Genomic DNA, 25,433 nt, shown 5'->3' on the forward strand with positions numbered 1-25,433 from the left:
TGACAGAGACAAAGTTAATCATTCGTGCTCATGACAATCCATTTCTATACACCCATTTTATGCATGGACACTAGCTCTCAGCAAAATTCTAAAACAGGCAAAAAGAGTTTGCAGTGCACCAATCCCCAGCATCTCCTCTTTAGCACCAGCGTTTTCTTTCTGCTTCCAGCTGCCCAAATAAGGGGTCTCAACCACCCAAAATGCTGCTTCCAGCACACCTTCTTCTTCAACCCTATTTCACCCCATTTCAGCCTTCACACTGGGAGAAAAAGAGAGAGAGAGAGAAAAGGCTTCATGCTCTCTATCCCCTGAAGACTTTAAGGACAATGACCTCATTTGACGAGCAAAGCCATAATGCTCCTGGGGAAGGAATCTATCGCATCTTTTCTAGGTAAAGTGTTCATTGAACAGCTGTGTTTTTGTTGTCTAACTATAAGGAGTACATTCCTGCCTGTCAACTGCCACACACACACACACATGCGCACGCGCGCACGCGCGCACGCATACACCCTGCCAGGCCAGATGAGTGATGATAGTGGCACTGGTTAAGTCTAGTGAAAACACACTTGGGGCAATTCCAAAACAGAAACTGGGCCTCGTTTCTTACATGCAGGGCTACATGGTCACAGGAGCACCCCCAACCCTTACCAACTTTCTGACCTGACATCAAACAGTGGGGTTTCCTCAGCAGGCCTTTGACTGCTAAAAACAAGAGTTCTATCCATAAAGACTCTTTTCTCCAAAGTTTCCTTTAAAAAAAAAAGTTTTTCCACATACCTCTAGTAAGGTATGTGGAAAGAGCAAGCACTAACCACATATGCACTACTCTCAAAATCATTCCTAGTAGGAAATCTCCAGCACCAAACAACACATGAAATGACAAAGCTCTTTAGCTTATAAGACAACCCATTCCTACCTTCAACAGTTCTGATCAGCGTAAAATTCTTCCTCATACTGAGCTAAAATCTATTTCAAAAGATACACTTGGATATTCTGGAGCCACATAGCCCATGGATATCTGAAGATTGCCATAATAATCCCCTAAATTTCGTACCAATGCTTAAACAATTGAAGGAAAGACTAATCTTAATGCAATCTGGGGTACTTCTGCCATTCCAGTCCTCTTCCTTGAAAATTGCTCCAGATCTCTAATATCTGTATCATGATGGGTATACAGATATTACAGATATAAACAATGAAGGTATTGCTAAGACAACAGGGCTTTTCTAAATAAACTTAAGGCTTTTAAACTAGCTTTTTTGCTTATATTCATTTACTTCTAATTAACTAATGCCCACTCTTTCTTATGTGTATTGCTATTTCAGTGTGTCTTCATGGTTTACATGGCGTAATTATTTTTTTGAACCTACGGATAGTACTTTATATTTATCCCCACTTATTTTCATTTTCTTTTTTGTTTCTTAATTCTGCCTTTCAGAGATTGGGCCTCCCATTGAGCACTATGGCTTGCAGAATTGATATTCACACCATCTATGTCTCCTCTAAGTATCTGATAGAACAGTGACCAGGACAGAACAAAAAAGACCAAGTTTTGCAGTAGGCTGCTGAGATCCTCCCAAAACGGCCCTGCTGATAAGCAAGGTTCCTGGTCAGCATCTCCTAGAGACAGAGAACCTAAGCAACTGCACACTAAGAAAACTAGCTTTTTTACTACCCAGTAAGAAAATCAGAAGCTGAAGTTGGTATGGCTAACTACATTTCAATTAACACATAGGTATTCATTCCTCCTCCCACAATTCTCACATATGTTTAGAAAAATGAAACTCTAAGGGTTTAATATAAGCTTGTTACAGTAAAATGGAAAAAAGAGTCCAATAACTTCAATAACTACCACTGTTTATGGGAAACAAACTTATGAAATGGCCTAAGAAAGACTTTTAAAATTACAGGATCTTATTACCTGCTTAAGCCCCTCTCTAGAAGGGACAGATGTTTTCACAATATCATCAATAGCCCACCACTGATCAGCAAGGTAAAATGCCACAGCTAAAATAGAATAAATAATTATTAACATTTAATCTTAAGTCTTAAGGTATATAATATCACTATCTGTTAAGGTTTATATAGATACTCTTAAGTACACCCATGCTTTAAAACATACAATGTAGCACCATTTACAGCATTTTTATTTTACTCATTAAACATTTAATTATAAACAATTAAGAACTGTATTTTCCTAAATTTACAGTCCAAAACAAGTTTTCTTTTTTAAAATTCCTTCATGTAGCTACCTTTTAATAAACTTTTAATTGTCTGGAGAAAAACTCCTTAATTTTAAGGATTAAGCAAAAGAGAGACCTGTGAGTGAGTCCTCAGGTGAAAAAAGAGCAAGAATTTTCTGCGTCTGATCTCCACCATAAAGAGGTACAAAGCCTACATTTGATAGGCTAATAGGAATCTGAAATGACAATTGATTAAAGGTCAGTGAAAAGTCTGTTAGAAAATGTAGGACAAAAACACCATGATTCTACCAAAACATTAACTTAGCCTACATTAATGGTAATTATATAACTTCATTTCATAAAAGATATTTCTAATCTCAAAAAAAAGTAAATGAGAATTTCCTTTTGTGGAATTTTATTTTCTTGCGGAAAAATAGGAATGTTTACTTCAATAAATATTACTGTGCTCTAGCCATAAGTCTAAGTAAAAACAGAAGAATTGTACAGTCTACAAAGTCATTCAAAAAAACTACAATTTATCATGTTATTTAGACTACTGGGGGAGATTCTATTCTGTAAAGAAAGACACCAGATAGACACCAAACACCAAATTTTTTCCCTAATTTTTGAGATACAAATCAATAGTTTAAAATTTTTCTGCCTTCATTAATCTAACACCAACCCCCCGTTTACTGACAACATTTCCATTTAGAGAATGAGAAAATACTGGTACTTGAACAGACTTCTTTAAAGAACCCCCTCAATGAACATAATTTTCCAGAAGAAAAGTCTCAGGGCCAGAGAGGTTAGAGCACCTGCCCACCATCAAGTTCACCGTGGGACCCAATGACTCCGAGTCTAATAATCCCCTGCAGTACGTGTCACAGCTTACTCACTTGAATTTTTTATTTTAATATTTTATAAAAGGGAGGATTTGTGATGCAAAAATGTGTGATTTAGTGTCCTTATTTTTTATTTAAAAATATATTAATATCACAAGTTGCAAATCTAATGAAAAATCTGAGTTAAAATTTGAGCTCAAATGATAACCAGTCTTAGCAAAACTGGTTCACTACTCAATCTTAAAGGCACAACACAAATATTAAGCAATAACCTGTAGAGTTTCTTTTTAAAACTTGATCATGCTACTATACTAACCAGCCAATATTTATCCATTTTACTGATGTCTACTAATACACATTCCAAAAGTGATTAGTTAACACTTTAAAGTGATAAAAATAAAAGGATACTGTTTTCATGTATAAATTCAACCAAAAAGGTTGATAAAAATCACTGCAGAACATCTTACCGTAACATTGAGAAGAGAAAAGCGCTCAGGATTCTCAGGGTCCCCACACCTCAGATCAGACATATAATCTCCAGCAGAGTTTTCCAATTCCTCGTGAGTGCAATTATCCAGCATGTCCACAGGGAACGCCATCCTCTTTCACAAACAACACAGGACAAAATGTTTCAGAATATAAAATGCTATCTTCCTTTTCTCACAGAAAAAACGTTTTATTGTACTATCTCAACATTTTATTGTAAGGAAAGGTCTTTTTCACTATGACAAGTCAGACTATAACTTGGTCTGCTGATTTGACGATGTATGTTGAAAAGAAAATTTTTAAACATCATTTGAATTAAAAATTAAAAATAAAAAAGGATAGGAATTAATAGTGATTCTTTAAATAACATAAATACACCTATACAGATATACAATATATGTATTTGCATATAAACACACACATAAATATATCCTCATACACCTGTCAACATTACAAGTCACTATACAAGAACAGAAGGGAACTTTCTGGAAGGACCGAAATGTTCTATAACCGCATCATGGGGATGGTTGCTCCACCCTATAAATTTACTAAAACAAAAAATGATTAAACTAAATGGTTGCAATGGGTAAATGTTATAGTATATAAATTATATCTCTCATACATAAGCTGTTTTAAAAAAAAATGGCACCTTAATGGGAAAAAGCTAAACACTCTCCCACTGAAGCCAGGAAAAATGACTCCACTACTGAATAACATTATATAGGTACAGCCGATGCAATTAGACTAGAGGCATAACAACTGGGTATGGGTGTATGAACTATCTCTAGATCAATTTGCAAATAATACATTTAACTGAACCCCCCCCCCCAAAAATCAGTGGAAAAACTATTCCAAATAAGAAAATGTAGTAAAACAGCAGGATATAGTTACACACAGGAATCAAGTCCCCATATACACAATAATAACCAGTAAAAAGAAATCATAAATGGAAAAAATGAAGTAAAAATACAAAAGACCGCATTTACAACAGCAAAAATAAAAAATGGGCTTAAATTTAACAATAAACAATACCAATCCTATATAAGGAATACAACATTCCCGAAAGCAGCAAAGTGAACAAGACAGACAAACCATATTCTTGGAAAGGAAAATTCAAAATCATTAAGGTGGCAGCATTCCCTAAAATAATCTATTAGTTTAATGCGCTCCTAATAGAAATACCTGTAGGGTTTTATTTTTTCCTGAAGAAAGAAATGTTGATTATAAAATTAACTTGAAAGAATAAATAAGCAAGAAAAGCTAGGAAAATCCTGAAAAAAACAGAGCAATGACTGGTGAAAGGTACAAGCCCTGTCAGATACTGAAAGGTGTTACTAAGCTTCTATAATTAAAACAACGTGATACAGGCCTATGAATGGACAGACGAAGGGAACAAGATCTAGAAACATACCCTAATGCCTATGGAAACTGAGTATATGAGTAAGGAGCTATCTCAATTCGTGGGAGAAAGAACTTTTTAATGAGTAGTATTGTTTCATTGGTCTGTATTACAGTATTTAAATGAGACATTAATATTGCCCACTTTTGAACTTCTTGTGTCTGATACCAAACAGTATATATTGTGTTAGCGCTTTTCATCCAACATTATTTCTGTGAGAAACATAAGTTCTATTGCATCTATCAGTTAATTTGTTTCTTTTTATTGCTGTGGTATTTGTTCCATCACATTCGAATAAAATGTAGGCATTCTACAGACAACTAATGGGCATTTGCGCTGTTACAAGCATTCCTGCTTGAATATTTTGGTATGTCTATACACTAGTTTAGGTCTGCATACCCACACTAACCTACCTATCCAAAAGTAAGCGGAGCAGACACACTCATCTTGATGTGATGCGACACGAACATCACACCCAAATCTAGTCAAGCCATTTGACAAGTATGTCAAATTTAAAATAACCTAGTTTCTTCAATAAATATATAGCATGGAGTTTAAAGAAAAGAGTGGAAACTAATGTAAATTAAAAGACACTTGGCTCATTTGAGATCCTGCTCCCTACCACTATCCTCAGTGCTCAAATAAACTCTTACAAAAATTCTCCACCAGTGTGGATGTTTCTTAACGTTGAAATTTACTTTGCACAGTGCAGCAGGATTCTGAAAAAGCCCACCCAGGGCCATCAGCAGACTTGAAACTGATGCTAGGTACAAGCGAGGGCCCACTGTGCCCCACCAGTTCCCACTATACACTGGGTGAACTTGAGTGAGTCTCGTAACTGAAGGCCTCCTTGCTCTGAGTAGCAGGGCCCTAACTTTATCTGAGCTGTTCTTAGAAAACCCTTGATATGGAGTAAGGCTTGAAATAACCCAAGAAAAGGAAAAAAATGGCTGGCTGCTTTTCACTTCAGTTTTTACTTCAACTGTTTACTCAGAGTCTGAACAAAATTTTTCCTAATTAATGAAAGGCTGAACTCTTTAGCTCTGAAAGATAAAGGACATGTGCTTCCTCAACCCAAATAGCCAATGGGATGACGATAGTTGTTCAGATCCCCAAATCCGAGGCGGCAGAGATGGGCACTGTGAGGCAACCACTGCAGTAGGGCAGCTGATCCCAGAGAAGCCAGCAGGAGCCCTGGCGATAAGGGCACGGTGCCCTTTAATGGGTTCACCCGGAGAGAAAGGCCCGAAGGGAGGGGCCGTGCTTTGAAAAGTGTTCTGGTTCTGGTGACTTCCCATGAGCTCTCGCTAGGCATTGCTCAAGTATTCTTAGGTAACAAAGAAAAAATAGGACACTTAAGAGAGACAGCAACCAGATGTATCATGGAAAGGATTCTGATTTGTGCAGTCTTAAAAATTTCCATGATACAAAGTTAAATAAAAAATAAACATATGATCACACTGGCCCAGTGGCTCAGTTGGTTGGAGCCTCGTCCAGTACAAAAGGCTGCAGGTTTGACTCCTGGTGAGGGCACATGCCTAGGTTGTGGTTTGGATCCCTGGTCAGGGTGCATACAGGAGACAACTAATTGATGTTTCTCACATCAATGTTTTTCTTTCTCTCTCTCCCCATCTTGTTCCCCACTCTCTTGTCTAAAAAAAATCAATAAAAAATGTTTAAGAATATGTAAAAAATAAACGTACGGTCTGTGCCATCAGCTGTGCCAAGACAAAGAAATATGGCCCAAATGAAAGAACAGAGTAGAGCCTCAGAAAGAGAGCTAGGTGAGAAGGAGATCGCCAACCTACCTGGTGGAGAATTTAAAGCCCTGGTAATAAAAATGCTCACAGATCTCACTGAGCTTGTTTGAAAAATGAAAAAACAAATGAAGGATACCCGAAGTGAAATAAAGCAGAATGTTTTAGGAACCAACAGTGACAGGAAGGACTCAAAGCAATGACTTGGAACAAAAGGAAAAAATAAACATCCAACCAAAACAAAATGAAGAAAAAATAATTTGAAAAAGTGAAGAGACTCTTATAACCTCTCGGGCAACCTGAAACATTCCAATATCTGAATTATAGGGTGCCAGGAGAAGAGGAAGACCGAGAAATCAAAAACTTATTTGAACAAATAATGAAGGAAAACTTCCCCAATCTGGGGAAGGAAATAGACTTTCAGGAAGTCCAGGAAGCTCAGAGAGTCCCAAAGAAGTTGGACCCAAAGAGGAACACACCAAGACACGTCATCATTTTAAGTTACCCAAGATTAAATATAAAGAGAGAATCCTAAAAGCAGCAAGAGGAAAGGAGAGAGTTACCTACAAAGGAGTTCCCATTAGACCATCAGCTGATTTCTCAAAAAAGACCTTACAAGCAAAAAGGGGCTGGAAAGAAGTGTCAGAAGTCATGAAAGGCAAGGATCTACATCCAAGATTGCTCTATCTAGCAAAGCTTTCATTTAGAATGGAAAGGCAGATAAAGTACTTCCCAGATAAAGTCAAGTTAAAGGAGTTCATCATCACCAAGCCATTATTATATGAAATGTTAAAGGGACTTATCTTTAAGAAAAAGCAGATCAAAAATATGAACCCCAAAATAACAACAAACTCACGACTATCAACAAATGAGCCTAAAAGAAAAGAAAAACAATGAGAATAAAAACTAAGCAAATAACCAGAACAGGAACAGAATCAGAGAAATGGACATCACACAGAGGGATTTCAGTGGGGAGGGGGAAGGGAGGAATAGGAGGGAAAAGGTACAGGGCAGAATAAGCATAATTAGTAGACACAAGGGTAGATGGGGAGAAATAAAATATGGTATGGGAAACAGAGGACTCAAAGAACTTGTATGTACAACCCACGGACATGAACTAAGGGAGGGGGAAATGCTAGAGGGTTGGGGCAGAAGTGTGGAGGGGGGAAAGAGGAGGGAAAATTGCAAAAACTGTAATATCACAATCAATTAAAAATATTTTTAAAAATTTTTTAAATTAAAAAAAAACTTGATGTTTATGACTGGGAACCTGATTTTATACAAATATGTATATTTTCAATCAAATTTACTATTTTATTTTAAAAATCAAAGCCTAGAAATAGAACACATAAAAACAGCCCATGTGTTAGTAAATATGAATGTCTAAAAAAAGGAGAAAGCAAGAAAAAATTGGGAAACTATTATGAAAGCAATACCACAAAGATTTCCAGGTAACTCATAAAAGAAGAGTAAAACTATGAATTTCAACAGAAATCAACCAGAAGCTTATGTAAATAAGATGTTACACCTTAGAAAAGGATCTTCAAATAAAATGCTAGTCTGTGGCAGTGAGACAAGACCACGAGCCAGGTCTCCCTAGCAGGGGTGTCCAACTCACAACCTAGGATGGCTATGAACGTGGCCCAACATAAAATTCTAAATTTACTTAAACCTTTTTTCCCTCATCAGTTTTCATTAGTGTTTATATATTTAATGTGTGGCCCAAGACGACTCCTCTTCTTCCAGTGTGGCCCAGAGATGCCATAAGGCACCCCTGCAAGTTACGCCATTCATCTTCCCTTTACCCTACTGTAGCTGAACCTCAATTACCTTCATACCACCATCAACATGTTCCCCAGTGGTCAAATGTCTATTACCACTACGTAGTATTTTTTCTCAATTTACTTTTTTGAACACATACCTCTCATCCCATCCCCCCGTTTTTAATTTGGTAAAATATACACATAAAATGTACCACTTTAACCACTTCTAAGTTTACAATTCAGTCGCTGTATATACATCCACACTAGTGTACAGCCTTCACCCTTCACTCTCCCTTTCCAGAACTGTGTACCCACTGAGCAAGAGCTCCCCACTGGTCTCTCCCCTTGCCCTTGCTAACCACCATTTTACTTTCTGTGTCTATACATTTGTTCATTCTAGGAACCTCGTAAATGGAATCACAGTAATTTCCTTTTTACGTCTGGCTTATTTCATGAACATAATGGTTTCAAGCTTCATCCATGCTGTAGCATGTATCAGAATCTCGACCTACTTTTTTAGAAACACTGTATTCATCTGAAACTACAAAATCTATGAAACCACAAATACCACGTATTATACTTTTCCCTAATCAGCATTATGATTTCTAAGTATCATAATTTAAATGCTCACCTGAATACCAATTAAAAATCTCTCCTAGCTCAACTGGTTGCAGCATTGTCCTGTATGCCAAAAGGTTGCAGGTTCAATTCCTGGTCAGGGCACATGCCTAGGTTGTGGGTAAGTTGCCCAGTTGAGAGGCACATGTGAGAGGCAACTGATCAATGTTTCTCTATCACATCAATGTTTCTTTTCCTCTCTTTCCCTCCCTTATTCTCTCTCTAAAATCAATAACCCTGAGGATTAAAAAAACAAAATAAAACTCTCCTAAATCACCAGTAGTATATGTCAGCACACTAGAAAACACTGTACTATCCATATGGGATTGCTTACCATAAGACAAACGACTACAGATAATAGGCAAATAGAATATAACTAAATTAATTAAAGAGTGAAACAGAAATTCATTATCTTTCATTCTTAAACCTTCTTAGATTGATGTTTTTCACAGAAAAATAATCGCTTCTGGGCTTATTTTTATTAGCTGTAAAAGATCATTCAGATATATATGTATATACACAAAATGAAACCAAATCCTGTGGTCCTGAAGTCCAATAATTTAAATACTCTGAAATTTGTATAAAGGAGCATTACTAGGGACAAAAATACTTCACTTAGAAGTTGTGTTTTGTGACTACAGTTTAAAGACAACTATAGCATCACATTTTTAACACAAAATTTAAAAATATTTCCCTAATTTCAAAGGCTTAGACATACACACAATGCCCCTTCTAAAATATTTTTTACAAATCTGTTTTTAAATCCATTAGTTCTATTACTAGTCACTCTCCATGCTCAATTTATTGGCAAAATAATCACCTATTTGTATTTAAAGGAAGATGAAAAAATTAGAAATTATAAATCAGTAACAGCAAGCAGCAAACATTTACTGAGAAGTGACCATATATCGGACTTTAAAGAGATTGTTGCACATAATATATATATAATAAAGTACTTTTATCAGCCATATCCTATAGATGAAAAAGTGGACTTTTGCAGATGAAAAGACTTGACCAAGGTCATACCACTAGTGGGGCTAGAAAGGTATGTATCTAAACAAGCATACATACCCTCCAATTAATTATTTTACTCAATTTGTAAAATCAAGTATCACAGTGTTTATCATGGTTCTATGAAATTTCCTTTCCTAAAACATTATAAGAATCAACTTTTAAGTATTCTACTCACATATCACAAGAAGAGCACTGAAACTGGAGCCGTATGACCTTGGTCCCTGGGTCAGCCCCGTGACTGAGTGTGTAAGCTCTCTGGCCCTGGGCAAGTTACTTACCCTTTTTAGGCTCCTGTATTCTCATTGGTAATGTGATTCAACTGGACGGGATAATTCTAAGGACCTTTTCACCCCTAAATATTTGTAATTATTTCTTTTTTAAAATATCGGTTAACTTAAGAGTGCATAAATTACTACGCCTGTGGTCATTTTGCCACAGTTTAGAGAAGCCAGAGAAGGCTGGTAAGATTCTGGAGAAAAATATAGGTTGCTCTGATAAATCACTCACTTCCCCCCTTTTTATTTTTAAGCTTCTCATCTTGTCACATAACAGTAAAGCTGTCAGGTCAAATTTTGTCAAGTACTTTATGCTCTGCCATGAGATAAACCAAAGACCTAACTAGATTCTGCATGAATGAGAAAGCTTAATGTTGCCTTCAATGAGCTAACTCATCAAAAAATGTACGTAGAATGGTCAATGAGGTGTAAAAAGTGTCCAAATTAATTTATAAATTAAACATGAGGTGGAGAAGAGTAGTGGGGGGAAATGGAGACAACTGTACTCGAACAACAACAAAAAAAGAAAAAGGAAGAGAAAAAATTGTAAGTTAAGCAAAGGGTATGCTCACTGACCCTGAGTAACGTGTGTAAAAACATGATACTCTGATCTCTTACATAAGATGCCCGTAAGATGCCCACCAGCTGACAGCCACCTTTCAATAGTTTCATTTTTTCTGAGAAATTATGTAACTATTTGAAAGAATAACTACTCTTAATAAGAAAATGTAAGAATTAGAAAAATAATTCCTGTTATTGTGCTTCTCTATTTAATGGTAATTACTACATGTCAACCATACTCTTAAAAAGGGGGAACATGTTTTATAACTTTAGTTCCGAAATTATTTCAAGATTCTTATACCTCATTGCTATTATTTAGGGTTTTAGAGAAAAGGGAAGATTAAAAAATATACCCATCAAGAGACGAGTGGTTAAAACAACCAGGGGATATTTACACAATGGAATTTTGCTCGATCATAAAAATTTTTTTTTTACCCTTTGCAACAGTGCGGATGGACCAGGAGAACATTATGCTAAGTGAAATAAGCCAGTCAGAGAAAGACAAATACCATATGATCTCACTTATATGTAGAATCTAATGAACAAACTGAACTAACAAAACAAAGACAGACTCATAGATGGGGAAAAGATGACAGCTAGTGAGGCGCTGGAGGGATTGAACAAAAAGGAAAAAGGACTCTTGGGCAACAGGTTGGTGATTGCTGGGGCGGGGGAGGTATAAGAGGACTAAATAGTAACGGAAAAAAATAATACAGATTATTAAGAAAATACGGGAATTTTAGAGCTGAAAAAGTTCTTAAGAGAAAAAATAATGATCTCAACCAATCCAAGTCATGATCCTACCTGTCCTGATTATTTCCCCACCACCGAAAATAGGTTAGGTATCCAGGCAACATAATTGTCAATGCTATCAACCTTGCACATAAAAAAGCCTGTTTCTGAACCTCATTATGATTCTTCTCTTTTCTCCCTAACATCAATTCCTTCCCTAACTAACCTAGTCCCTGTACTACATCAGCTCAACTGATTTCTTTATCCTACCTTCTTACTCTTCACTCCCTCCTATCCTATATAAGGCCCTAAATCCTAAATTAATCCTCCTCCACACTTATAGCTGAGTTTTTGAGTACAACAAAAATGAAACCACTGAACAAGCTGTTACAATCATCAAGTCTCAGGCGTTTAAAAATCAGCTTTTCAGTCCTCTGGTAAATGAAAAAGATTCGATTACATAGGGTTAAGGACTGCCTACAAGTTTATGGGTAATGGAGCAGAAGTTAAATGGGGTTCATACCTGCAGCCTGTTTTTATTCCAACTAGAAATCAAAATCGTGTCTTTAAGTAACACTCACTGAGCCAACAGTGGTGTATGTACTTTATGATCCAGATTACTGAATACTGTTTGTAGTCTCACAGAAGCAGTTAGTTTACATACTCAGGAAAGCCAAAGAATTATTTAAATGAATACACCATACAACTTTGTCCTTCATTTCAACATTAGACAATTTTAAATTCTTTTTTTAACCTCATCTGAAGACAGGCTTATTAATTTTAGAGAGAGGGGAAGGGCAGGACAGAGAGAGGGAGAGAAAAACATCGACGTGAGAAAGAAATATCAATCAGTTGACTCTTGCAGGGCTCCAACCCAGGACCATTTGGTATATGCCCTGACCGGAAATCAAACCCATGACATTTTGGTCTACTGGATGGTGTTCCAACAAACTGAGCCACACTGGCCAGGGCTAAAATTCTGTATTTTTTACCTGGTTCCTTTGATCTGATTTTACAGTGCTTTACTAAAGTTAACATGGGTTTGGCATAGTAAACCTCAAGGGTACAGGCAATTTTTAAAAACAGGAGCCAAATCAATATGCACATTGTTGCAGATTTCTTTAACATAAAATATCACAGAGGTTTGTCTCTTTTAGAACTATGAAGAAAAACTAATGTTTCATTTGAAAGGAAATATATCTAATTCAAAACAAAAGCAAAAACAAAACTTGCTGCTTCAACCCGTGACATAAGGTTTATGAAATATTCCCTAGTATTTTCACTACACCACTAAGAAATGCAGCCACGGGTTGCCAGTGCCTGCCAGTTCACCCCAACCTGGAAAACCAGCAGCCTCTGCAGCACAGGCTGGCCATTGCCCTCTCCCTCCAGGGCGTCTCCAGTTCTGCATTTCCATCCATGGCCCATGCACTTGTTCTTGCAACCCTCTTGCAAATTCAGGCAGGTTTGCTCACCCAGATAAAGTAAAATTCTTTTCTTGCCTTCCACTGGCAGCAGGCCCAGGGGAACAAAAGATAAAGAGATAGTAGTTGCCTTCCTATCTGACTGCAATACATATTTACTAAACAAATAAATAAATGAACATGTGAACAAAAGTCTGTAAAAATAAAACCACATACTGTTAGGAGGTTGTTGGGAGGAAGAGTTGCCACAGATGAAAGACATGTAATGTTCTGCTGCTGGGTGAAAAGCAGTAATGATTGTCTTTCAATAGGCAGAGATAGAGAAGGCCCTCTAGAAAGAAAGAATATGCTTAACAGAAGCCAAAAAGCATACCAAAAATGGCAACTAGTTAGACTTCCCAAGAAAACTGACAGAAGTGTATAAAGGGTAGTGGAGGGATGCTAGTAAAATAGAGGACAGAACATAACAGGCCAAGAACAGTATGGTTTTGCAAACCAATGTCACCCCAATAAATTCATTTTTTTAAAAAAGTCAAGAATACAGAATAAAGAGTTGGGACTTTATTTGATTCTCAAGTAGGATTCAATTTAAGGATCTTGAGCAGGAAAGACTTTCAAGGCTATGCTTTAAGACAATTTATCCTACTGTGTAGGATACACACACAGTGTGTATAGGAAGAACTGAAAAGAGACAGACAAGTTGAGAAACCCTTGTATCTTGTACATACTTCTTTTACTACTTATCACATGAAAATATGACTTACTTTTCTTCATCTTTCTATCATATCAGGCTCAGAATTCCAAGGAAATGCAAATAATTTTTTCCCAAACATACAAAAAAGTAGGGGTGAGTCAAAAGACCTCTGGCATACCTCCTAATAACTTATGTGCCTACACTTGATTACTTAAAGAAAGATAGGAAAAAAGGTCTTAATTTACAAAGAGGTGATATCATCAATTCATTTATAATCTTTTTTAATTTTTTAAATGTTCATTAATTTTAAAGAGAAAGGAAGGGAGAGAGAGAAATGTTGACTGGCTTCCTCCCATTTGTGCCGACAGGGGATTGAACCCACAATCTAAGCATGTGCCCTGACCAGGAATCAAACCAGCCTTTTGGTGTAAAGGATGATGCTCCAACCAACTGAGCCACATTGGCCAGGGCCATTTAAAATCATTTTTGAAAACTCAGAATGTTTTATGATGACAAAAATCTACCATTTATTGCTGACTTAACTTGCAGCAGGCTTGACACTCTACAGTATTACCTCATTTATTCTTCAAAACGACCCTATGAAGCAGGTTAGGTTCCTCAAGCATATGCTCACAACCAGGAGCCTTCCTTGGGGTGGAGAGGTTCAGTGAGCTCACCCAGCTGGTAAGCGGCAGCCTGGCCCTAACCCTGGCCCGTCTGCCTCCGAAGGGTTTAACCTGCGGTCAGGTTCCCAAGACAGGACAAAAGCCAGTATAATCCACGATGCATTTGATTACACAATAGCCATATTTTTCAGTCACTCCTTAGGAGTTAGAGCTTCTAAATCTTACAATATTCTCTCTTCAGACTTTAGATGATTGTTCTAACCACCAGAATCCATTTTCTTCAGAACTGTTAAGTAGTTACTACACAATAAATAAAGTCAGTTGTTTTAAAGTTAAAAATAAATAAAAAACATAAACATTGACAAAGTAAACGCCTACCAATAATTATTTGAGAAATTACCATAAAATAGAGCTAAAGAAAAAATGAAATCCACTAAGTTGCATTGTACTTTTTAAATTATCCATTGCTGAAGGACAAAAACAAAGAAAGCCTTGAAATTTAGATACTAGACTCGATATGAACCATGAGCAAGTTTTTTTTAGATTAAGTCAAAATAACCCCAAAATACGACTTTGTTATTAGGGTTCTAACTGTCAAAACTCAGAAATGAAGAAGTATCCCTGAACTGTCTATCCATGGGTCAGACAGTATCCGCAGTTTTTTATTCCATTCAGATGGGCACAGTTTAAGAAAAATCACACTGAGAAACTGGAGTGCCTTCAATGGAGAACAACCAGATGGCAAAGAATCTGAAAGCCATGGTATAGTAGATAAAGGGGAGAAACTGAAATTAGCGAGGGGAGGTCTTGCTGAGGAAGGGAGGCCGGAAAGCCACCCTCCAAACACCTGCAGACTAAACATGCAGACGAAAACTTAGACTCACTCTGGGTATCACTAAAGGTTAAAAGAAATGGGCCTTTCAAACAAAAAATCCCAACCACAAATTAATTACACTGAATGAAAACGAACCAGCCAACTAGCTGGTCAGAGTACTGTCAGCTCCAGCTGGCACGTCCCAAGTCAGGTCTAGAAAAACCCACCTCTGCCCTATTGTAGTTGCGGGCACAACAGTTTTCCTTGTCTCCGCCAACGCCTGTATCAGAGAGGGCCAATGAGTGGGCATCTGTATATGAAACTATAAAACCATATGAATCACTTTATAAAATAAAACTATGCTTTTTTTGGCCATTTTGCGATACTGCTCAGATACAAAAAATATTCTCTGAACAAAATTTATTCAGAATCATTTCAATGTCATCTTTCATGGTTTAGGAAATATTTAAATCTCTTCGGCCTTGAAATTAAATTCAAGTACTTTTAGATTATTTTATATTCAAAGTAAAACATCAAGACTTCTAACATATGGTTGCTTTTTTTGCTAAATTTAGCTATATTTCCCTCTCATGAGCACAAATAATTAATAGTATACAGGAACAGAGCTAAAATTAAGATAGGTTCTTACTCTGAGATCCCCAAAGGCTATAAACAGGCTATTTGAAATATATTCAATTTTTCAAAAAACATTTATTTCCCCTACATTAATACACTAACAAACCCCAAAGGTTTATTTAATTTTTAATTAGAATCCTACCAACCCAACTCACTGTGGCTATACCTTACGTCCTGCAGAGCAGTAACTCCAACTGACAAGTGGAAAGTAAATCAGAGCTCATCTGAAAAATGGAAAGTTACTGCTTTGAAATGTACCTCAACAAAGTGTTCGACAAGGGTGGGTGTGGGGCGAAGATAATAAAATGAAGAAAAAGATGAGGAACACTGAGCTAGACACTAAAAATTATCCTAATTTCATTGATGATGACAGTAGCTTACCTTTAGAAACATCACACTTAATTCTGCCAACATTTTCAGACAGGCTGTATATGAGGATACAGTAGACCCTTGAACAACACGGGCTGAACTAAGAAGACCCAGTGTCTTTTTTAATTTTCTTCTTATCCTCACCTGAGGACATTTTTTCATTGCTTTTAGAGAAAGGGGAAGGGAGAAAGGAAGGGGAAGAGACAAACATTGATGCAAGAGAGAAACATCGATTGGTCACCTCCCCTACAGCACCCCAGACTAGGGATCATACGTGGCCCCACCTGGACTCAAATCCACAACCCCTGGACCACAGGATCATGCTCCAACTAACTGAGCTACAGGCAGCAGGACAAGAGGATCTACTTTTTTTCAATAAATACTCATACTACTTTTAATTGGCAGTTTGGAATCAAGGATGCGTAGGGCTGACTGTATATATTTTTCCACACCATTTTATACAGGGAACTCAGGCACCTGCAAGTTTTGGTATCCTAGGTGGTACCAAAAGGTAGCAGATACCCCACCCCAGCAGATACCAAAGGGCAACTGAGTTTTAGAGGAGTCAAAAGTTATACTCCGATTTTTAACTGCACAGGGGTTGGTACCCCTAACCCCTGCATTGTTCAAGGGTCAACTGTACTCTTTGACAAATGAGGAAGAACACTGGGGCCCAGAGAGATTAATTATTTTAAAAATCAGACAGCTGAAAACAGCAAAGCCAGGGTTCAAGGCTGTTATGTCTATTTGGCCTGAATTGTGGAATTACACTGCCTCTGAATAACAACTACTGCGAATTTAAGAATCAGGGTAAGTTCATCTGGACTATCAGGACCTGATCCAAGCTTGGAAGCACTGGCATATATCACACATGTGAAAACATGTGCAAAGACTTTAGACTACAAAACTCCTTATTAGTATCATTTATTTGTCAATCATTGTATAACAAAAAGTCTAATTTATTGCCTTTTTCTCTGCTCCTGTTCATTCCTAAAAGGGATTCCTCCCTTAACACTATTCTGACATTACTCCTCTTCAGGCCTCCAATACCCAATAACCTCTCAACTCCCAAATTCAATGGGTTATTTTCTTTTTTTTTTTTTAGATTTTATTATTTTTATTTTTAGACAGGGAGGGAGAAAGAGAGGGAAACATCAATGTGTGGCAGTCAGTCATACGCCCCCTACTGGGGACCTGACCAGCAACTCAATGTATTATTTTCATTCTCACCCCTCTTGATTTTATGACAGACCAGACCCAACTGACCACTTTCTACAGCTTAATAGTTCCCCTCCTTCCTTGGACAACACTCTCTCCCAATTCCATCCACTTCTTAGTTCCTTTCCCTCCCCAGTTTCTTTCAGCAACTGAACCCTCTCCTCTGCACAACCCATAAAAGTACGGGTCCCCCTACATGCAACCTGGACTTCTTTAAAAAATGCGATTTACTATATGAATTTGTTCCCAATTCATATTTACACAAATCTTTGCGCATTTCAATTTTATGGAATCTTTAACATTTATCCACAATCCTTCACTAAACTATAAACTCCATACAACAGATACACAACAGATGCTCAGTGTTTGATGAATAAATAAAAGCTACCTTTGGTGTAGCCTAAAACTAACAACTCATTGGAGCAGGTAGTATAACTAAACTCTTTTTTTCAAAAACAAAGTACCATATTTTGCTGTGTATAATGCGTACTTGTTTGCACAAATTTTTCAGGTAAAAATATGGATGCACTTATACATGGGTATAATGATTACATATCATGGATATAATTATCGGTATAATAATCCCGTGCATAATGTGCACAAAACTGTGGCTGCTCATTACACACAGGAACACATTATACATGGGAAAATACAGTATATGGTAAGCCACAAAGTTTCTGGACCAAAGAATAGGTTGGGCTAGATGAGTAGATCCCTCCTACAGAGCAGATAAACCTGGTATAAGGTCTCATATGCCAACTGACTATTGTGGCTCAGGTGGTTGGATGTCCAGCCATGAAGCAAAAAGTCACCAGTTCGATTCCCAGTCAGGACACTGCCTGGGTTTCGAGTTGGGTCACCACTCAGGCACATACATGAGGCAACCAGTCAATGTTTCTCTCCTCTCTTTTCTCTCCCTCCCTTCTCTCTAAAGGCAAATAAATAACAAAATAAAATTTAATGAGTCTAATAACTATTGTATGATGTCTTTAGCAAATTGTGAGCTTTTCCCTGATACTTTTTAAGTCATCGAATCTTTTCTTTAATAAATTCAACCTTAAGTGACTTCATTGTTGTTGTTGGAAAGAACTGAGAAATACCTTCACTATCAATGAAGCATATCAAATTTAGAGCTTTAATTTCAGAGTTAAACATACAAAGAGTCAGAAGTCTAATGGTATGTGAAAAGAAAATTACTTTAAATTTACTTTAAATTACTTCATGCATCACACAACTACTTTTTTCAATTTAGAATCATAAAATCTTAGCACTAGAAAGAAACATGAAGGTTTTGTTTACCTTCTTATCCAACCAACAGTCCTTCCTTCAGAATCCTTGATATTTTTAAACCTCTACCCAATACTCAATCCTCTTATGTTCTCATTACCTTTAAAAAGTAAATCTGTTCATATTTTTAGGCAGATAACTAAATATAACACATATAAGGCTTTTAAAGGATAGGTAGGAGCTAATGCATAAATATATTAGAGATTTTTTTCAACTTCTCAACCACTGGTAAAATAATGTGCAAAATCTTAAGCTACCTTAAAGATAACAATTACATCAAGATCCCTTCCAGACTCAATTAAATACAACAGTACCAATTTGATGAGCCTCTGGCATGTGTATTAATAGAATCAATGCAATGATGTAGGAACTGTGTTTGACTCAGCAGTAAATAATTTGCTAGAAAAACCAATCTTATTCTCCATGGACCTGGGACAGGTCCAATCAGGGCACCTTTGATCCCTAGCAGACAATCTTTGTTTCAACTCCCCAAAACAAGACTCATTTCTCAGTGTCTGAGGTCCCTTTCATCTCCATAACTCTCCCCACAGAACATGTCGATGAGAGGAACACCATTTCTGTAAGGGATGGCACATGATATGGAATCACTCATTCACAGAATTAGTGGAACAGTCTTCAACGAATCCAAAAGTTTATAGTAATTTAATAAGAGTGACACTGAAATTCTACACTCAAAAGCATCTAATTATAAAACACTTTTGTTTTCTCCAAATTAGTTCCAGCCTTTGTTTGATGTATATTGTACCTTTACTAGAGAGATGCCACCATTTGTAATGATTCAAATCCTAGCTCAAATGTCAGACTAATTTGGAACTTTTTAAAATCTAAAACCCACAGGTAAAGCATTTTAGCTTATAATCACTCATGTAGAAGGATAATGTTGCTCCTAATATATGATATTTCCAAGTTCTGAAAGGAATACACTACGACAACTATAAGCTTCTTGCAAGACTGATATTTTATCGTCGTTTGCACTGAAAGCCTTCACAAATACACTTTTCCCGGGTTCCTCTCAACATCTCATCTCCCCTCCCCTCACGCCCTATAGGGGGAAAAAAAACACCCAAATTTAGTCTGGTCCCTATTAAGTCACTAAAAAATCTTCCTTCTTGTAGAAAGAAAACAAAATATAGTTTGCAAAGATAACCTGTACATCTTACGTGCAATAAATAAATAGCTGCAAGCAGATGACACACTCCACATCAAACCCAGACCCATTTTGGTGAATTCCTTCCAGGGCCCAAATATGTGTATTATGCAACAGCCACCATTCCAGATTTTAATCCCTGTCTGTGATGCAGTGACAAAATACAAAAGGCATGAGTATAATCCACTAGATATTGAAAACATTTACGAGATAAATTAAAACGAAAATCACCAAATTCTCAGGAACCTTGAAAAACGACAAACTGTGTAACACTTCAGAAGCGTAATTACAACTTTTCAGTCCCGTAGCCTTTCTTGGTAACCTGTCCCGGCGGCCCCAACTCCCGCAAAAATGCTCACACATAAGCATTTCGACTGAGGTTTTGAAAGGATCTCCCAAAGCGGGGAAGGGGCGGGCATCAGGTGGTTATCCTAAAACCTACTCCTTGTAAGGTACCCATACCAATTCCCAGAAGCTGAAAAGCGAGTATGATGCTTCATCCTTTCTCCCAAAGGGCAGCAACGGGAGCAAACGTGTGCCAGATTCCTGAGCCACGCACAACCCAATGCTTCTTCACCTAGCCATTTCCTGGGGCACAGGCCTCGAAAAGCTGCATAATGGGAAGCTCAAAATGAGAACAAAATTGCAGTAAGCTGCCTTCTGGAAGTGAATCTCGGCGAGACCTACTCCAAAAGTAGTTGAAGGTCTGGGAGGTGGTCAGAGCATCTTTGGAGGCCACCTCCGTGGGTGAACCCGCGCCTAAAAGCTTAAGTTCCACACCGGGCCAGGTCGGCTTCTCACCAAGCCGAGGAATCGCCGCCGGCGGAAAGGCTCCAGGTGGGGAGCGGTGGAGGCGAGAAGAGTCTGCAAGCCCAGCCGGGGAAAGGAACGCATCAGAGGCGAGAGAAGGAAGGAGAAGGAGGCATTCCCTCACACAAAATGGTGGCGCCAACGCGGAGGCGTGCGCACCTGGGGGCCCGCCACACGCCCCTCGGGGGACCCGGTTGGCCGCGGGCAGCTGGACGCGCGTCCCCGGCTGAGGCGGCGGGCGTGGGCCTGCGCCGCGGCCAAGGCCTCCGCGGAGGCTTGGCGTCGCCGCCCCACGGGGCGCGGGGCTGGGGCGCGGGGCTGGGGCTGGGGCCCGCGGGGCCTGCCTCCGCCTCCGCCTCAGCCTGCGGCCCCCCGCCGGGGACCGGCCGCACACTCACCTCGGACGTGCCCGCGGAGCCCCGGAGAGGAGGCGGAGCCGCGGGAATGAATGGAGCCGGTGACTGCTCACTGGCGACCCCCAACCGGTCCGGGCCGCGCGGCTCGCGGCGAGCTGAGCGGATGCGGCCGTCTCCCCTACGCTCCCGACGCCCGGCTCCTGGTCCGCGGGTCGGCCGCAGCCCACCGAGCCCTCCGCCGGCGTGACGCACTCGCGCCGCAGCGCCTCGAGCCTTTGCAGCCGCGCCCCCCGCGAATCCCCCCGCCCGCTCGCGCAGCGCGGCCCCTCCTCGGCGTCTGGGACGCTACCCTGCCTCCTTCTGGGTCTGGCCGCCGGGCAGGTGCGGGATCCGCCAACCGGGGGCCGTACCTCACCACCTCCGCCTCGGCAGCCTTGTGCGGCAGCCACAAGGCACGGCGCGACGCCCCTGCCCAGGGTAATGGCTCAGTATTAAAGAGTGACCTTGGCTTAGATACAGAAATAGGTGCGGGTGAACTGCAGGGACTACGAAGCTGAATTTGCTACCCCTCTAACGCCAGCATTCGCAGAATCCCGTTTGCACACCCGGGCCCCGTGCGGCCCCTCCGGAAATTTACCCAAGGTGGGCGAGACCATCCCGGTCTCCGGACAGGGATGCGGAGGGCCGTGCGGAGCACCGCGGGCCTCCGCCCTGCCACCTCCTTCCTAAACCAACGGCCACCTAGTAAGGTGCAAGGGAAGGGAAGTCCAGCGCCTCGTTCAAAATCCGGGCAAGCCCGAGAGCCTGGACTTCCATGTTGAGATACCAGGAACCCACCAAATTCCTGTGTTCACCTTTTCTCGTTCAGAATCTAGTACGAGCAAACTAACCCTGACCCAGAAGGACGCCGGCTCCACCCTCCTTTCCTCCCCTTTCTCTCCCAGCTCTCTTCATCCGCCTTAGTGCCCAGGGCCCTTAGCTAATAACACTCCTACGGACCGAAGATAAGCTCTGAAGTATTTAAAGCACGCTAGATTTCTCGAAAGTAATGCATGTCATGGTTTAAATTGTTTCTTGAATGTATTGAGGAAGAGCATTGTATGTAAGAAATGTTAAGACTTCCTTTTATACTGCATAAACTGAAAAATAAACTCAGCTCATCCAGTACATTGAAATTGCTTCTTTCTTTTCTCGGAAATATTTAGCAATCACAATAACAGTCTTTAACGAATTTACTTCAAAGAATACTGGTGGTTAAAGGTTTATTAGATGCGGGGTTTTTTTAAAAAAAATCAAATAGGCTTTTTTAACTCTAGTTGCCCATAAGAGCAACTGTTATTGTTTAATTTGTAATATTAACGGAAACCTTAATGTTATACATTAAACATTTACCGTTAACAATGAACTAACTAGACCTAATTAAGCAGGAATTTTTAAAATAGTTGGGTTTTATCCAAGCAAACCTTGAAGGGAAGGAGGGAGGGATAAGGGATAACTCAAGAGTTAAAGATTTTAGCTTCAGTAATAGTTGACAGGCTTAAGTGATTATTGCCTGTAGACAGCTGTTATTCCTGGAACTAGAATGCATGACCCGTGACTCCAGAGGTCACAAGGAGATTCAACCTTGTGCCACAGGGTGTCTGCAAGCTGTGAAGATGATATTGGAGCCGTTGTGTTCCAGGGAGGGAACATCTGCCACTCAGGTGAAGAATTATTGATCAACAGATAAAGAAGTACAGTAGTACCTCCGTATTCATCATTAATTTGTTCCGGAACTTGTGCAGAGTGCCCAAACTGGAGTATGGAACAATGGAGCATTTTCTCTCGCAGGGCAGCGTTGGGACTCATTCGAGTTCTAGCAAGTGCAACTGTCCCAAGCTGGCACCGTCAAACTGCAAGAAGTACAGGGTTTGATGAGTTCTGAGGCATGACCTTACTAGGAAAATCCCAGCCTGACTACAATTCTCATCCAATTAACCTTTTTTCCAAACCCCTTTCCTTGTCCCTGTAGGAACATTGGCTTGAGATGAGATGTTAAGATGGTTTTTGAGGGTACATAACCCTCAAAATCTTCACAGATTGCCAGCATCTGAATAGAGCACCCATAAAAATTCAATCCTTGTCTCTATTGACTGATTCCAGGCGGCACGAACAGCAACTTTTCTGGTTTCCAGTGGAAGGGAGGAAGTTTAGTTATATTTCTAGCGCTGTATGTAAGTAGGAGTCCCCAGGGTAATCCCAAATAATTTCTACTTTGGGAGGATGTATGGGGTTTTTGTTTGTTTCTTTATTTGTTTGTTTTGGCTGTGAGATAATAAGGGGGCTGAAGCCTTAGGCCTTAGTGTAAAGCTAATCAATGTGACTTGCTTATAATGTATGAAATGCATGAGTATGATTGGCTTTTAGCTATTGTTTTAGTCCATGGGTACTTGTGCCAGGGAAGCCTGTCTCCCATTCGTCTGGCCACTCTGTTAGAAATCAGAATTCCACCCACACAGCTAAGAGAGGGGCCAATGACCCCTATCTAGGTAGTTAAACCCAGGTCTCTTCCTGTGGCAAGGATCCTGCTGAAGTGCTATCTTCTCCCTAAGTGAGGAGTGTCCCATGAGAGCACTCTGGCTTCATTCTCTTTTCTCTACTTGCAACATGATGTGGCTTTACATGTTTATGGAAGGAAAACCACTTGTTTTCCTCTTCGTCTGAGATACATTAAATCTTGTATGTTCACCCATGCTCTAGGGATCCACAAGCTCTTCCTGGGCAAAGAACTAAAAAAAAAAGTGTCTTATCAGATTAACACATGCTATAAATCACTACCAAAATATTTTGGAATATGCTTTGAGCCTTTTGTCTGAAAAGTTTTGTCTTAAAAATAAAACACCAAAGTGAGAGGCAACAAGCTTTTATTTGAAATCAAAGAGTAGCTACTCCAGAAGCACTGATTCAAGAGAAGTCCAAATAGTGTTTGATTTATGCGATGAGGGCAAAGGCTTTTTTATGAGAAAAGGAAGGGGAATAATTACATGAATAGAAGGAATTTCTATTGGTGCTAACAAGTTACCAATTCTAAAAAATGACTTTTAATTATCAGACCTCATAGTCAGAAGGTCTTCTTTCCTATTATCCGCAAACAAGGTGTTTAAGATACAGTGTTGCTTTAGGTTCAGTCCAAAGGTTGTTTTACCCAGTTCAAATAATCCATAGGTTCAAGGAGTAAGAGTTGGCAATGCAGTTCCTCTGGAATGGCTGCCTCTGCTCCATTTTAAAATGGCTCCGTTTCTGCCAATTTTTCAGAGTAACAGGGTATTGCTTTGCTATTTGTTTTTGTATGTGCTTGTTTTAATGATTATTTTATTAACTTATAACTAGAGAGAAATATTAAGAATTCTTGTTGCAGTTTTGGCATTATGTGCCACAACATGGATTTTGGAGATTGCTGGTACAAATAATCCAGAAAAGAGCCCTTAAATTGCAGCAGAAAAGAGGAATTCCTAATTGCTAAATAATGGCTTTTTGGACTGCAAACAAATTGTCAGGCACTTTACTAACTTCTTTGTGGTAATTAACCCACTGCATCCTTATAACCATCCTTTGTGGTACATACCAATGTTATCCCCCGTTTACCGAAGAGGAGATTACGGCACACAGAGAAACTAATTAATTTGCCCATAGTCACAGAAGTCCTAATTGTGGCAGTCTGACTCAAGACCACACTCCCATAACCAGTTCTCTGTCCTGCCTCTCATGGGTATAAGATTGAATGCCATATTATTGAACTTGGCTTTTGAAGTCCTAAAACATATCAAATACTCAGTGGCTTTGTGTTGCAGTGATTTCTTATACCTAGTATTATTTTCTTGGATTTAAAGAAAGAATTAACCCAAGGAAGAAAACCTTGTAAGACTTCCTCTGATACATATTTAGCAAAATTATGTTAGTTTTTGAAAACCAAAAAGAAAACTTTTCCCATCTTTTAGGGGTCATTGCTCTCCAAGTGTTTTTGTTGTTGTTGTTGTTGTTGTTGTTGTTTTGGTTCAGGAGCACAATTTTATGAATATTTATTTAGTGAAAGGAAGAAATACGTTTCCTTAGAAAAGATTCATCACCATCTTTAACCCTCCAATAGACTTAACTGAGTAGACCTAGGATCCAATATATACAGGATATGTTTTAAATTCATACAGCACAGTGAGAAAGTTTTAATGACTGTGGCAACCCAGGTACTTCTACATCTGAACTGTTAGCCAATTAGTTAACTAATTGGCTAATAATATCAGCTGTAGCAATGGGAAAGTGAGAAAGCATTCTTTTTTACTTGCACTACAAGAAGAAAAGGGACTTCATATCCTAGAGTCCTTTATTTCTTCCTCTCATATATAAAATGTGTCACAGGCATGCTTT

General features: G+C 39.1%; 1 protein-coding gene across 7 annotated transcripts in view; it reads right to left on the minus strand.

Annotated features, from left to right (window-relative positions):
• Nucleotides 1-22,009, minus strand: part of FAM169A (family with sequence similarity 169 member A) — a 58,235-nt gene extending 36,226 nt beyond the window's left edge. Inside the window, exons 1-4 of one of the 7 annotated variants that reach the window (XM_037032222.1) lie at nucleotides 21,887-22,009; nucleotides 3,493-3,627; nucleotides 2,320-2,419; nucleotides 1,922-2,007 (exon numbers count right to left, since the gene is read on the minus strand). In XM_037032222.1, the coding sequence (XP_036888117.1) occupies nucleotides 1,922-2,007; nucleotides 2,320-2,419; nucleotides 3,493-3,624 (318 nt within the window). In that variant the 5' untranslated portion in view covers nucleotides 3,625-3,627; nucleotides 21,887-22,009. Of the gene's footprint in view, nucleotides 1-1,921; nucleotides 2,008-2,319; nucleotides 2,420-3,492; nucleotides 3,628-15,327; nucleotides 15,345-20,667; nucleotides 20,887-21,074; nucleotides 21,208-21,669; nucleotides 21,744-21,869 lie in introns of those variants that run through there. The other 6 variants (XM_037032220.1, XM_037032221.1, XM_037032219.1 and 3 more) reach the window with 6 other exon arrangements.
• Between the last annotated feature and the right edge of the window lie 3,424 nt (nucleotides 22,010-25,433).

This window comes from Sturnira hondurensis, unplaced genomic scaffold (genome assembly GCF_014824575.4).
Source record: "Sturnira hondurensis isolate 20B ecotype Veracruz unplaced genomic scaffold, ASM1482457v3 Scaffold0021354, whole genome shotgun sequence".
Classification (NCBI taxonomy): Eukaryota; Metazoa; Chordata; class Mammalia; order Chiroptera; family Phyllostomidae; genus Sturnira; species Sturnira hondurensis.